This window comes from Dromiciops gliroides, chromosome 1, assembly GCF_019393635.1.
Source record: "Dromiciops gliroides isolate mDroGli1 chromosome 1, mDroGli1.pri, whole genome shotgun sequence".
In the NCBI taxonomy this organism is placed as follows: domain Eukaryota; kingdom Metazoa; phylum Chordata; class Mammalia; order Microbiotheria; family Microbiotheriidae; genus Dromiciops; species Dromiciops gliroides.
The window spans coordinates 199,045,014-199,060,046 of NC_057861.1; the positions used below are offsets into that span (position 1 = coordinate 199,045,014).

The following is a 15,033-nucleotide window of genomic DNA, read 5'->3' on the forward strand; positions in this document are numbered from 1 at the left end:
GAGGTGGGGTGGGGGGGAGGCACACCGCACGCCGCTGCCTGTTTCCGCCGCCGCCACCACTCCAAAAACTTGCTTAGGAAATGTTTTCATTTACAGAGGTTTCTTCTCGCCCTCCTCATAAGTTCCAATTTATATTAAAAAAAAAAATTCCAGAAGCAGCCTTCGTCTTGTGTCTCTCGCCGGCGGGCAAGAGAAAGGTGCAGTTGGAGATAATTTTCAGACAGGAACAATCATCATCAGCAACAACAACAGTAATAGTAATTTAAAAAAAAAGGCAGCGCGCACGGATCAGTTCGAATTGCAGCACAGATCCATCCTTTTTTTCTTATTTTTCTTCCGCTCCTGCCTTAATCACTTCTTCTTGGCAGAGCTTGAGAAAACAGCAGCGATGAGATGGTAAATTCAAGGCACTCCCCCCTCAAGCCTTTCTCCAAGATCAAAGAGTCTCAAAGCGCAACTTTCTCTCCCTCTCGCCCTCTTTTTCTCCCCCTCTCTAGGTTGAGGGGTCGTGGATTTGTGTTTTTTATTGCGCGGATAACAGCTTTTTCATCGTGCAACACTGAGGTCGATCCAGTCTCTCCTTTTCCTCCCAGCACTTAGTCTAAGAGCAAGAAAGCAAATAATAAGGAGTAAAGCCCCCATACATACATACATACATACACCGGATGGGAAATGTCAGGCACTGCTCCACCTTCCAAACAGTCACAGATCAAACAGTGTCACCACCACCGGAACACTACTTTCTGCCTTGCTGTGCCACCCCCCCGTTTTTTTCCTCCAAGATCGCAGCTTCTTCGAATACTAAATATATTGAAAACATATTTTTATCATGTTTTTGGTCGATCTTGATCTTCAACAGAAAAAAAAACCCACACATAACACAAAAAGCACACCCCCTTTCAAAAAACACACCAAAAAAACCACCAACCGGGAAAGTGTGTGCAAAAGGGGGGGAGAGGGGGCGAAGAGAAGACATTCACAAGGTGGGAGAGATGAACATGAACTGTTTTTCCCCCCTTTAAACTCCTGGGAGAGAAAGAGATCCACTCTCCCTCTCTTCTCTTTTCAGTGAAATATAACACACATTCAGATCCCAGAGCTTTCAGACAGTCTCAACTGATAGACAGACACATCGAGCTGCTTTTCCTGCTTCAGTTTTTACTCCTCCTCCTCTTGCCAACGTCACCCTGACAATTACAAATAGGTCTCACACAAACCATACCTGTCAATCTTTTTAATTGCTTTGTTTTCTTTTTTTTTCCTAGGGCTAAACAATATGACAGAAAAAGAAGTCTTAATACAGCATAATATAAAAGATTTCACATGTAAGGCAGGCATTTGGGGGGTTTGTCATTTTAATCCACTTGATAATATACTGTGTAAGTCCCGTGTGTTCTAAGCCAACTTAAGTAGAGATCTACTTTCTACTGGTTTAAAATGCATGTTATAGCTTCTCTTCTTGTCTTTTCTCTTTCACACATTTTCACATTTGTTATCTGACTGCTTAGGTTTGAGAGATTGGATTTGGAGTGTTTGGGGGGGTTGTTTGGGGGTTTAGAGCATGTTGATAAATTCTGTTTCATAAACTGCAGAAATGGACATTTTCCTGTTTATTTTAAATATGCAAAATTTTAAATCATAGATCTATTTCATCACAGAAAACTGTTGAAAATACTTAATTTGGCTCCTCTATGAAAAGTGAATTGATTTTTTTTTTTTGGTCAATAGCATGCAATTAAGAAGTGAATTGACACTATAGTACTGGAGATCATTCTAGCTGAGTTATAAAATGAACTCTTCATACATCATTGCAACATCTCCAATTCAATTAACTCCCTAGGCATCACCACCTAGAAGTTCAACATGTTTATGTGCTCTGGGAGTTTGGCCCACTAGCTTCCACCATGTGCTTTTTCTCCCAGCGGCAAATCGTGCAGAAGCTACTTAGAACACTAATGGGCAAACGAGAAATCTAGGCCAAAATAAATAAAGTAACTCAGTTAAAGATACTTTCATGGGACGTGTGAAAGGGTTGGAATGGAATTCACTGGACAAGTAGGCTGTAAAACCTGGTAGAAGTTGGGAGGGAGTGCAAGGGGAGATGGATGATGCACCCTCCACCCCAAAATAATAATCGTTACCAGAACATTCATCAGGGACCTTCTTTTCTTTTTGGAAAGAAGTTAAGGACATATTGAATAGGGCGGCAACCGTTCCCTAAACTACGATGCTTTCACTCTTCCCAAGATCACCGCTCTGCTGGTGGTTGCTAAGTGGCTCTGGGTTGATTCGTACCACCTTGCAAGGAAGTGAACATTTCGCACGGGAAGGGGAGGCGCCTGTGACAGCAGCCCCAGCTCTTCAGCAGCTCCTAATAACAACATTAGATTAGCTGCAACTTCTCCACTCTAGGTTTATTGATCTTATAACATTTTGTTTTCTCTCTCTTTTCTTTTCGGAGTTGTGCAATCCGTCTTTATTTTTTTTCTTATCTTTTTTTTTTTTAAATACCGAGACAGTACAGAGGAGTAGGGATATCCGGCGCATTTCTTGGAAGGGTGGGAAGAGAGAATCCCTTGGCGTGCGGATTTCAAAACAAAACAAACCAGAAACATTAAAGAAGTGGATCTGAAAGGGGGCGGGGGAGGGGGGGGTGGCGAGGAGGGTAGTTGCAGGAATTGGGGGGGGGGGTCGCATTTTTTCTCCCGTAAAGTTAGCAATAGCAGAGCCCCCACTGCCTGCACCGTTCCGGTCGTCTGGTCTCATAGGTTTATATGTAGTGTAGGATGGTTGTGTGTCATGGTGTGGATGGCATTTTAGGTTCTCACAAACGCGTTCTGCATGCTCACACACAGGCACAGCAGCAACCAAAAAGGTTTTTCAAGATTTGACTTTTTTTTTTTTAAGGGAGATTATTTTGGCTTTTCTTTTTTTAGCCGGGGTCCGGGGCAAGCGAGCTGAACTTGGTCATTTCAAGTTCGAGGCTGTACCGAAGATCATCGGAGGAGGGGGCGTGGGGGGCGTCTGTTGTTTCTGAGTTGTGTAGCCGGGCTTTGCACAAGAAGGACGCCAACGGGCTGCGGGGCGGCTTCATTGCGCAGGCTGTGTTTACATATACAAATCTCGTAAGGCAAAGGGGGAGAGAGATCTTGGACCCCTTACTCTCTCTGGAGCACTTTGGGGAGGGGTGGTAGGGTGTGGAAAAGGAAGACGGGGAGGGGGTTTTGAGTCAAAGTGGGGGAGGAGAGCGAAGGGTTGTGGAGGAGGGGCAGACCTACCTCTGCTGGGGGGGGGGGGGGAAGAAAACAGCTTCTATGCTGTGCAAGATCGGGGTTGGAGAGTGAGTGTATGTGACTCTGTGTGTGTGTGTGTGTGTGTGTGTGTGTGTGCGCGCGCGGGGGTGGGGTGGGGTGGGGAGGAGACTTGGGCAAAGGTTGTATAGGTGAGAAGGAAAGACTGGAGGTCGCGGGCAGGGGGGCTATGAGGGCGGCTGTTGCTTGTGCTTCTGCTGCTGCTGCTGCTGCTGCTACGGCGGCGGCCGTGCCTGCTGCAATTGTAAGGAGCTGGGTTTCTCTGTGGCCGAGGTGCTGGGGCTCCGCACCGCTGTTGCAGCAGCCGCCGCCACCCCGCCGGCCGATTTGCTACGCCGATCACCGGCTGCCAACCACCCCTGCCACCGCCCGGCCTATCGTGGACATGTCCTATGCACGCCACTTTCTGGATTTCCAGGGCTCCTCCATCCCCAAGTTCATGCAGAAGCTGGTGGTGACCCAGCTGAGCCCAAACTTCAGAGAAGCAGTTACCCTTCTTCGGGATTCCCCGGTGCCCCTCCCAGGGGACGGAGACCTCCTCGTCAGAAACAGGTGAGCTAGAGCCGGGGTCCTTCCCCAGGCTTCTCACCCCTATGCTACTGAGACCTCGCTTTTTTCCATTCGTGCCTGCTACCCTGATTTGCTCGTCTTTAGCAAAACGCAATATGGCTCTGCTTTCCCTGTTTTTCTCTTCCTCTATTTTAATTTCTCAATCTCTTCTTTTTTTTTTAAAGAAAGAAAACTCTACCTCCCTTCAGTCTCTCGCTCTCCATCTGTCTCTCTCTGTGTATCTCTGTTTCTGTCTCTCTGTCTCTGTCTTTCTGTCTCTCCGTCTCTCTCTCAAACCCCCTCCTCCCCCTCCCTCTCCCCTTTTCACTCCCATCTCTCGATGCCTCTCTATGTCTCCCTCTTACACCCAGTCTGACTTACTATGAACCTATAAAGTTGTACCAGCCGCCATCTGGCGAATGTTAATTTAATTTTATTGTTGTTGTTGTGAATATCTGCTGCCAGAACGTCCTGAGACTTTCGGGGCTGTTTTAATTTGGGATTCCCCTCCCCTCCCCCACCCTTCTCCTTACCCCTCCCTTCTCCACCCCCAAAATAAAACAAACGCGACCCAGAAGGGAAAGCTCCCCTCCCGTCCCACCACACACACTCACACAATATGCACACACCATTATTTGACTTATAATCTTTAGGAATGAGAAGGAGCAACACGGAAATAAATCGATGATTTTATGTAAAGTATACAGGAAGAGGCTGAGAAAGCAGGATGTCTTTTCCTTATCCCTCCCAGGTTTGTGGCAGTTTTGCTGTGATGTCTGTGTCGTGATTGTGTTGATGTACATCTGCCTATGCTGTGTGCTTTTTATCAATGTTGTTTGGTTATTGTCTACCCCTGTGTCGTATAAAATCCATGCATTCTGTGTATTGGTTCTGATGCATCCACCCCGTATCTGTTGTGTGTTTATCATCTGCAGGATGTAAGGTCTAGTTTTCTTTTTTTGTGTGTTTTTTCTTCTTTCTGAATACACTGGGCATAACTGCATTTGTTGTGTGCACGTGCTTTACAGTTGTCTACACATCCATGGGAAAGGCTCTATGTGTTACCTACTTGGTGTGTCTTCTCTTTTCTTACCCGTGCTCTCCATCCTCACCCTCTTCAATATTTTCTCCACCTTACCAACCTTTAGTAAATAGTGAATCAACAGGAAAGTACTCCCAAACAGTCTGTCAATGCCATCCTGTCCCTGTCACTCATGAAGGTCTTGATCACTGTCATTATTCTGGTCCTCATTCACCTAAGCTGTGCAGCTGTAAGGAGGCTTCTGCCTACTGTGTCATCCCCAAACTATCCAACTGTACCACTTTTTAGAAAAATGCAATGCTAATGAAGCATCCCCCCATGTCTGAGAAATGCAGCTTGAATTGTTAAGGGGCTTGCCTGTTTTTAATGAAATAGGTTTATAGGGGATGAGAGGGTTAAACGGAGATTTTTTTAATGTGCTTTAAATATTCTGCTTCAAATACCGATCTCGAGATTGGTTCATACACAATTAAGATTTTGATAATACAATGTACTTTTCCCTAACGTGCCTAATTGTGACTTTTTATAAATAGTATCAGACTTTAAACCTGTTCTGAAAAAAGTCATACATAGAACGATAGATATATGTTAGAGAAGTGGGAGCTGTACAACTTCTGGAAATCCTGTAGGGAATGCTACGGTTGATTCAGAGTCTGGAGGAGTGGAGGCTAATAGTTTGGGTTGGGTGAGGGACTTATGAAGGTGTCTGGTTGTTGGAGAGATTAATCGTTAATTATCAAGTTTGCAACTTTGGAAAAGAAGTTGTAATGAATGAGCCTACTTCATTTTTATAATGAAATGTCCAGGCTTTAGATTTTAAAGGAAGGGGCTGGACTAGAAAATGAGAACCCATTTTTCCCAAGTTTAAGAAAAATGGTGGTGTGATTGAATTTAGAATATATTATATATATGTTATTTATTTGTGTGTACATATATATATACACACAGAAATACACACGCATATATATTTACATATATGTATAAATGGGAGCAAAGCAGAGATGAGAACCAGTCTTAGAGTAGAAGCTCAATTGTCCTGTAAAACTTTAACCCGATGTATTGAGGGTTCACGCTAGTTCGGTGCCTCTCCTACAGAGAGAATGGTAATGGCTGAAAACCATCAAGTATCTTGAACACCCAAAGGCCCGACATAGTCTCATTTTTTTGAATGGGGTAGGGGGATGAAAGTGAGGGATGACTGAGAAGTTAGACATATAGACTACTAAAGGCTATGTCTCTCAAATGGGAGAAGCAGCAGTTTTGCATTCACCACCACCCCAACCCCTCCACCACCACCCTTTACCTATGAATTTTAACAGGTTACTTGTGTATCTTTTTTCCCCCGTCAGACCCCTCCCCTCTCCTGTCTCCCTCTTCCCTGGGGGTTTCTCAGGCATTGCCTTGATGGTGCCTGCCCAGTAGACTGAGGGAACAGCTCTGCCGAATGAGGGTTACATAGGATTGTTCCAATGATTTAAGTAACTTAAATATCGCAGATACTAGTTTATGGGAACATAAATCACAAGTTTGGAGGTCATCAATTTGGATTAAATGCCTTTTAATTTTTCTCTCAAATACTGAGTGTCTTACTACTATACATATATGTTTATATATGTGTATATATATATGTGTGTGTGTATATTTATTTACAACCAACTTTTTCCTCCCGAGTTTCCACAGGAAGAGAAAGAGACCAATTTGTCCCTCTCTCCACCCACACACACATCCCCCTCTCTCCCTTCACTGTAGCTTCCCCTTTGGAAAACCTGCCCCCTTCCCAAAGGGTAAAAAAAAAAAAATCTCAGTTAATTTAATCTTGCAAGCCAGTTTCAGTGGAGATGACATCCTATAGGATTTTTTAAAATAAAATGTACTTTTAATAATTTATTGTCTGTTTGTTCACTTTAATTGTAATCCACCTCCTGAACAGTGTTAATTGGATTGAAATTTTATGCAAACAAGCCTCATTTTTATTGTAAAATATGTTTTGAAATTGATGACTTAACACATAAACCTCTCTCTCCTTTTTATAAATACACAAAATAATGTTTTGCTTTTTTTTTTCTTTGCAACTTTTTTTTTTGGAGAATGTGAGCCATTTGCCTATCATTTCATATAAACTGAAAAACAGCTAAAATCTTTATTCAAAGAGAAATTCTTTCAAACTAGAAATCGATTTAGAATAAATGTCATTTCAAGAGAATGAGAGGAGGGCATAAAGTCCTTAAGGTATATATTTATGCCATGAAAGTTATTTCCCAGTTTTCACCTCATGTTATATTGTGGAGGACAACTCCCACTGCCCCCCCTTTTCTGTATCAGTGGTTAAAAAAAACCAACACCACAGCTTGTTATATGCTACCCTTGAGCTCTTTGTAAAAATAGTTTATTTCGTTTCAAAAAAATTTTTAAACGATTTCTTTGCTGAGGTTTCAGATAATTGATCAAAGAATTTATTAAAATTCAAAGAAGGTGGTGAGATTTAGTTTTGATGCATAATTTGCTGATCTACAAAAAATAGTCGGGCAGTAATTTTTTAAATGGTCTATGGATGACTTAGTGTTGTCTGTATTTAGGGCTTTTGCTCTAGATTTCAGTCTTGGATTTTGTTTTTACTAATAGAGTAGTCCCCCCCCCTTACAGGATCGCCCTATTTTCACAATAAACAACACGAAGGGGTTCAACACTTTTTAGTATAAATAAACTGAGTGACTCAAGAAGAGTGTATAATTATTTGGGAAAATCCAGCACCCAAAAAAAAACCAAAACCCCAAACCCTGTGCTTTTTTCCCTAGTGCTTCTAAATTTCAATTTTTCAAAAAAGCCGATTCAATCAAATTACCAGATTCACGAATTAAAATAAACACATTTTAATTTGGGAAGTAGTGGAAATAGAGCTGGTAGCAAACTATTGCAACCCCTTTGTAGAATTTCTTTACCTCAGTTTTCTTGCTTTTTATCTTTATTAATCCCGCTTCCCCCATCCCCAATCCTTTCATCTCTTTCTTGATGCTCTTGAACTTGCTTCTAGTTTTTAAATGAAGGTGACTGTGACTGGTAGGCTAAGAGAATCCCTCCCAGCTACCCTCACATGCAAGGGAAAGAACGTCTCTCTGTCTCTCTGTCTCTCTGTCTCTCTGTCTCTCTGTCTCTGTCTCTCTGTCTCTCTGTCTCTCTGTCTCTCTCTGTCTCTCTCTGTCTCTCTCTCTCTCTCTCTCTCTCTCTCTCTCTCTCTCTCTCTCTCTCTCTCTCTCTCTCTCTCTCGACAATATGCTTTCCTTAAGCTGCTGCATTTGATCATCTGAACGTGGGGAGGGGAAAACCAAAGAAGGGAGGGTGAACCCTCACTGAAGGATGTCTGGGGTGGACTTCTGAGAGGATTGGAAAATATGCGGATTGGATAATAAGAGGGTTGGTAGCCCACTGGCCCAAAGAATCTTTTCACACGGAGGAAGCAGCTTTAAAAGACTAGAGTGTGGTGGGGAAGGAGGGCGGGAAGAAAGAGCCGCAAAACCAAAAATTAAAGTCAAAAGAGTGGCAGAAAATGTACAGCGAATGCAGCGCCGCTCCCCCCCCCCCCCCGACTCCTTTCACCTCATTCTCTTTTTGGGTTTCACTGAAAACTTATGAGCTGCTAGTCTCATGTGGTTTTGCAGACCCGGCTTTTAAAAAAAAAAAAAAGCTTAGGCTGCCTGACCTGATTCTTGCCTCAACATCACCCCCAGCACGTGCTCTCTATTTCTTTGCTTCTCTCCCCGCTCTCCCCCCCCCACCCCCCGTTTTTCCCTTCTTTCTCTTTATCATGTTTCTCCCTCAGCTAAGGCACAGAAAAGATGCAAGATGTGGCTCACTATGAAATCATTGCTGGAAGTGGTCTCGGGAAGGGCGAACATTGGAAGGGGCAGGAGAATTGAATTGTCTCTGTAACCTGAAGGCTGCTCACCTCACCCTCTGCCTAACATTAGCATCCTTAACTGTCTGCCCATCCTTTTTCTCCTTTTTCCGGAAGCCCCAGCCCAGCATGACACCTCTCATTAGAGCCAGAGCTCAGACTTTTAAGTATTTTATTCCTTGTTTTAAAAGCTTGTGGTAGTGTTGATGGGAGTGGGGGTATAATAGGAAAAATAGAGTTGACAAGTCACAAGCTAGAACATACAAAAACCAGGAACTTCTCATACCCTGTTTCTGCCCCTGAAATCCCTGCCTTTACCATCTCTTCATCTTCTTCGTGGGACTGCCTGAGGATTGGGCTTCAGCTGTGTCAGCCCCCTAAAGATAAAGAAAGTGAGGGTAGTGCCACCACTGTTGGTATGTGGAAGTAAAATTTAAAAAAAAAAAAGATTTGGCACTTCATCTTGCCTTTGTTATTGTTACTATCCTGATAGCGATGTTAATATTATAAATGTTTTGGAGTGTTGTTTTATTTTTTCTTTTTTTGGCTAAAGCTGAAAAAGGTAATAATAGGCCACCTCCTCAACTACTTTATCAGACTTCCAGATACTTTAGCCACATGTTATAGCCTCCATTTTGCATTTCCTATCTCCAGCTCCAAGTCATTGGCATACTTTTATGAGTCTTCATTGCATTATTTTCCTTTCTGCCCTCTCCTTTTACCTTTACCTCTGAGTAGAATGGAGAAATGGGGGGGAAAAAAAAGAACTGTTATAGAGAAAAGATAGGGAAAATAGCAGAAGTTTTGTTTTTCTCTTCCTTCTCATTCTTTTCCCTTCACCCCATATAGATGTGCCCAGACACCTGAAGAGCAAAACAGTTGTAATGTTAAAGAAAAACCAATGGGTGTGGCAGAGTATACCAGATGTTAGAGCAAAGGGTGCCTGTTGCCTGGGAGGGGTCTCACAGAATCAGAATCACTACTACCCAGTTTAGGACTATAAGAAGTGGGGGAGAGTATGAAGCAGACCAGCACTAGAACAAGGCTTTAGGGTGTTGAACTAGTATTGGCATAGGAAAAGCTTAATTTTGAGAAACTAGGCAAAGAGGAGAAAACACTAGGTATAATAGTAGTAACCCTCTCCTCACCAAAAAAACAAAACAACAACAACAAAAAACCACCCAAATTCTCTCCCTTTACTCTATTGCTATAAGCCTTTCCAGTCTAAAGCAGAGATAACAATAAACCTTGCAACTTAGGTCAGGTCTCTTTGTGATGTCCTGAAGGGCCATGGTCTTTTCTAGGAGCTGATATTTTCTTTTTCTTTCCTTTTATTTCTTTTTTTGGAGATTAGGTGGGGTAGAGAATAGAGTAGGTGAGAATGGACCTTGGGAACTGTGTAAATTTAAGGGCAATATGGCTAATGTTTTTCTTCTCTAAAACTAAAATGTAGTTATCGTGGGTCAAATTAGAAAAGGGAAAAAAATCATCATTTTAACCTTTTTCCATTCTTCTGCAGCAGATAGGTATACAAAATGCAGGAGCAGGTTAATAAGACCCTATGTGTCTTATGCTGATTTCCGAAACCAACCTAACAGAAACAGAAATAATTTTATGAGCTCTTTTTAATATATAAGTGAATGTCATTGTTTATATCTATATATGTAGAATATAGAAATACATAACATTTTTAAGCACAAGGTTTATTGGCTGTATTTGAGTATTACTTGTCCCCCTTGCCCTGGACAGTTTAGCGTACTGTGACAATTAGAAATGAATCCTTTGGAAATGACATACTTACACATATTTCTGCATGCCACCAGATACTGTAATCTTTTCATTTTGCTACAAGTGGAAATGGTATTTTTAAGGCTTTCCAGTAACATGCCTTAGCTGTCTCCTGACATTTTGTAATTCTGGTTATCTAATTCTTTTTCTTCTTTATGTATCAAGATATTTTTGTTATGAGCTCTACTAAGATGAAAAATGCTTATAAAAATAAAGCCCCTCCAATTAAATTAAATCCTGATACCAAAATGAAAGTAATCATCTGGTATTAATCATGTTATATCTATGCCTCTCATTGGGGGAAAAAAGAACAAATATATGGGAAGAGAGAGAGAATATTGATTTTTCTTTTCATCTGAAAAAGACTAAAAAGCATTGGGTATTCAACAGTCCAAATGTTTATGATACTATTTTGATTTAATTAATCAAATTGCTTATTTTTTTACACTGGAATTCGAGAAATTAAAAAGAAAATTTGCTGTAATCACTTCCAACATTTTTTAAAGCTTCTCCACATTAACATGCTGCAGCCAATGACCTTGTATTTCACATCAATCCTGAATATCATTGTCATTAGTATTATCTGCAGTCTTAATTTGTTGCCAAGATCAATACAAGTCTACTTCTTTATATATGTTTATAGTGTTGCTTTTATGTCTTTAGTAAGAGGTATATTCATTTCTAACACATACCCACATATGAGATTTCTATGTAGTATAAGGCTTAAGAGGATTTAGAGGCTTGGGGGTTTTTTTCTTCCTTTCTTTTTTAAAAAATTGGCATGCTGGGGAAAAATAACTTCTTGAGTTTTAAAAATTATGTGGAACAATTTCTAGGCTGATGAAACCATAAAGTATGCCAAAAGCTTGATTGAAAATCACTGTTGTATTAATGTGTGTTAAATTTCCTTTTCAGTTTTAACAGCAGGACTGAGTTGTTAGGCTTTTGTTTTAGTTTTGTTTTTTTTGTTTTGGTTTGTTTCCCCCCCCCAAAAAAAAATCTGAATGTATATTACGGTTATCCTTTCCTTAATAACTTTAATCAGAAAAAATTTTCCACATGATCTCTAAAATTCTTAACAAAGAAAACATCTAAACCCATTTTTGTTTCCTTCTAGATTTGTTGGCGTTAATGCATCTGACATAAACTACTCAGCTGGTCGGTATAGCACTTCAGTTAAGATCCCATTTGATGCAGGTTTTGAAGGTATCGGTGAGGTAGTAGCCTTAGGCCTCACTGCTAGTGCCAAGTACACAATTGGCCAAGCTGTGGCTTACATGACACCTGGTTCTTTTGCTGAATATACAGTTGTGCCTGCCAAAATTGCAATTCCAGTACCCTCTGTGAAACCTGAGTACCTTACCTTGCTTATAAGTGGCACTACCGCATACATCAGTCTGAAGGAGCTTGGAGAATTGTCTGAAGGGAAGAAAGTTTTGGTGACAGCTGCAGCTGGGGGGACTGGACAGTTTGCCGTGCAGCTTGCAAAGAAGGCAAAATGCCATGTAATTGGAACCTGTTCCTCTGCTGAAAAGTTTGGTTTTCTGAAATCTATCGGCTGTGACCTTCCCATCAACTATAAGACTGAGAATGTTGGTGCTGTCCTTAAAAGGGAGTACCCAGAAGGTGTGGATGTAGTATATGAATCTGTTGGTGGAGAGATGTTTGACTTGGCTGTCAACGCCTTAGCTATCAAAGGGCGCTTGATAATTATTGGGTTTATCTCTGGCTACCAAACTCCTACTGGCCTTTCGCCTGTTAAAGCAGGGACTTTGCCAGGGAAACTGCTGAAGAAATCCGCCAGTGTCCAAGGTTTCTTCTTGAACCATTACTTTTCTGAATACCAAAAGGCCATGGACCACTTGCTCAAGATGTATGAAAGTCAAGAACTGGTTTGTGAGGTGGACCTTGGAGACTTGTCTCCAGAGGGCAAGTTTACTGGCTTGGAGTCTGTATTCCGTGCTGTAGATTACATGTACATGGGAAAAAACACTGGAAAAATTGTAGTTGAATTACCTCACTCTGTCAACAGTAAGCTGTAAAAACAGAACAATGATATAAATCAAAAGAGAAAGAAAATGGGCACCTTATGCCCCAGAATTACTAAAAACAATTTATTTTAGTTGGTAATGAATAGAATATTTTTTTAAAAATACAATAAGGTGTTAATGAACGGGTTTCTCTTTTTTTCTCACTTAAAGAAGGAGTTTAAATGAAACATGTCATGTCAGTGGCTAAGAATATTAAGTGCCTGCATTTGATTCCTTACCTTACATACTTATAATCTTGACCAGTTTCATAGCAGGTTCTTCAATTATTCTGGGAATCTATATTAATTCCTGATGCATGATCTGCTCTAATCAGTCTTTCTTCAACTTGATGAGATTTTAAAAACAATTTTGAAAACATTAAATTATTTTTCCTTTTATTTTCCTTAGATGCCATTTAACATTGATGTTAAGAAGTATTCCATATGTAGGGGCAGTTCTAGGCAAAAACTGTTCTATGCTAGAAACTCACTGATATCAGAGAAGGAGTAAAGAAAGTTCTTAACATTGTAGAAATTGATAAAAAATAATTCAAATATAAATGCAGATCTTCTTAAGGAAAGAGAAGCTGATTATCATAGCAATGAATACATGTGACCACAAGTGACCTTCTGAAGTATAGCATAGTATTTTTTACACTTAACCTGAAGGTATTTGGAAGGGGAAATTTCACTTTTAAAAAATAGCTTTGAAAATTCCTTATAAAGGACACAATCTGTAGAATTATAAGATAATAAAAGCATCATAAAGTTTTGTATTCAGAGGAGAAAAACATGGTGTGTGTACAGCAGGTGCTTAAATAATGATAAAATGAAGAAAATACAAAGGGGAAAATAATGAAGATAACCCCCCCAAGAAGTCAATAGCAATAGTTTGGTGTTTTTTTTTTTAATTTTGGGGTATATTAAAGAGTTGTATGCACAATAGGGAGTTAATTGATCAAAAATAATTTAAGAGCAAAATTTACCAAGTTAGGGGGTGGGAGGTGGGATTGGATTTTAATATTGCCAATCATAGAAACACATGAAGCTGTGGTTAGTAACTGCTACTGTCCACTCTGGTAGCCCCAAATGCCATTTTTTGATGTTAGTAAGAAGGGATGGATCCTTCCACTCACCACCAGCACTGTTGCCGCAGTCATCTACCTCCTATGGCAAGTAACAATGGATGTGATCAGAAAGAAGCTGGTTATATACTTCCATCTCTCCTAAATCACATACATCTGGAGCTTATGGACTTGCCTTTAACCTTCAACACACTAATGAACTTGCTTCTAATTTAATTGTTGTGCTGGAATTTTTAAATGCCTTTCCAGATTAAGGTAGATCCCTACCAGGTCATCATAATTTTTTTTAAGTATTATAGTGTAGTGTAACTGTCATATCCTATGCAGTATAATTAAAATTGCTCAGGGAAAAGTTGGTAACCATATTTGAAAATATTATTTTCCTTCCTTCAATCTGAGGAGGAAAGAAATTCTCCTGCTGAATGGCTGTTAGTATCTATTTTACAAGATTTACTCATTTTCAGGTACCTAATGTAGCTGCTAGCATGCATGCACAACAATACAATTTATATGGTAAATGGAACCAAATAATGGCTTCACTGAATGTTATGGCTGCACTGAAGGGAAATGTCACGGTAAATAGCTGCCAAATTATGGATCACGCCGAAGTGTCACAACTGCACTAAAGACAAATAGCACTAGAGGCTATTGCCACTGTGACGCTTTTGAGTTATGAAGAAGAGGAGCAGCCTCATGTGAGGCTCTTTGTGTGCTCATTATAGCAAAGGGTTACTGGTGCAATGTACAAGAAAACCCCGTCCAATGTGGAGGTTGGTTATTAATCTGTCCCTTTCAAATCTAACAGCTATAGCAAAACGGAAAGAGTCTCTGCTTTCTTTGCTTTTAGACACACAAACAAACAAAGGGGGGGGGGAGAAGCAGGTTTTATGAATGTAAATGTGTACAGGAAATGACTGGTGATGGAAAAATGTTGTAATAAAATAATCTAATCAAAGAATATTATTAAATTTAACATAGTATGTGTCTGAAAGGTTTAGTTGCTTCTTATGCAGATAGATGTGTGAATATAAGCAATAATGCACTTTCTCCCTTTGTAAAGACTTGAGTAGTAAGGACATTACCAACTAAATTGCTTCTTCTAAACTGAAGTGAGTCCCGGTTTCTTTCATTTTAATGGGCGGGTAATAAAGATGAAAGACTAACATTTTAACTGATGGATCCCTTAAGCTACAGAATAGAAATTTATTATGTTTCGAGGGGATGTGCTAAATTCAGCTCTGTAAGAAGAAGAAGAAGCCAAACACCCAGGTTTAAAATAAAATATAAACTGAAACTCTCCTGGTGCCCCACCCCACCCCACCCCCACCTCCATACAC

At 40.5% G+C, this 15,033-nt stretch overlaps 1 protein-coding gene across 4 annotated transcripts; it reads left to right on the forward strand.

The window, feature by feature from the left end:
* The first annotated feature begins 2,328 nt into the window (after positions 1-2,328).
* On the forward strand, positions 2,329-14,805 carry ZADH2 (zinc binding alcohol dehydrogenase domain containing 2). 4 transcript variants are annotated; one of them, XM_043975295.1, is made up of 4 exons: positions 2,329-2,412; positions 2,937-3,125; positions 3,585-3,863; positions 11,700-14,805. In XM_043975295.1, the coding sequence occupies exons 3-4, from the start codon at positions 3,697-3,699 to the stop codon at positions 12,622-12,624; spliced, it is 1,092 nt and encodes a 363-aa protein (XP_043831230.1). In that variant the 5' UTR covers positions 2,329-2,412; positions 2,937-3,125; positions 3,585-3,696; the 3' UTR covers positions 12,625-14,805. The 4 variants fall into 4 exon arrangements, with proteins under 4 accessions (XP_043831230.1, XP_043831229.1, XP_043831231.1 ...); XM_043975294.1 differs by having other exon boundaries at positions 2,332-2,558; XM_043975296.1 differs by lacking the exon at positions 2,329-2,412 and having other exon boundaries at positions 2,702-3,125.
* The last annotated feature ends 228 nt before the right edge of the window (positions 14,806-15,033 follow it).

What these genes read in the sequence shown, in the direction of transcription:
- ZADH2 (XM_043975293.1), top strand. Translation starts at nt 3,481, where the DNA reads ATGAGGGCGGCTGTTGCTTGTGCTTCTGCTGCTGCTGCTGCTGCTGCT. An exon ending in GACCTCCTCGTCAGAAACAG is followed by an intron (nt 3,864 to 11,699) that starts GTGAGCTAGAGC and finishes GTTTCCTTCTAG; the next exon opens with ATTTGTTGGCGTTAATGCAT.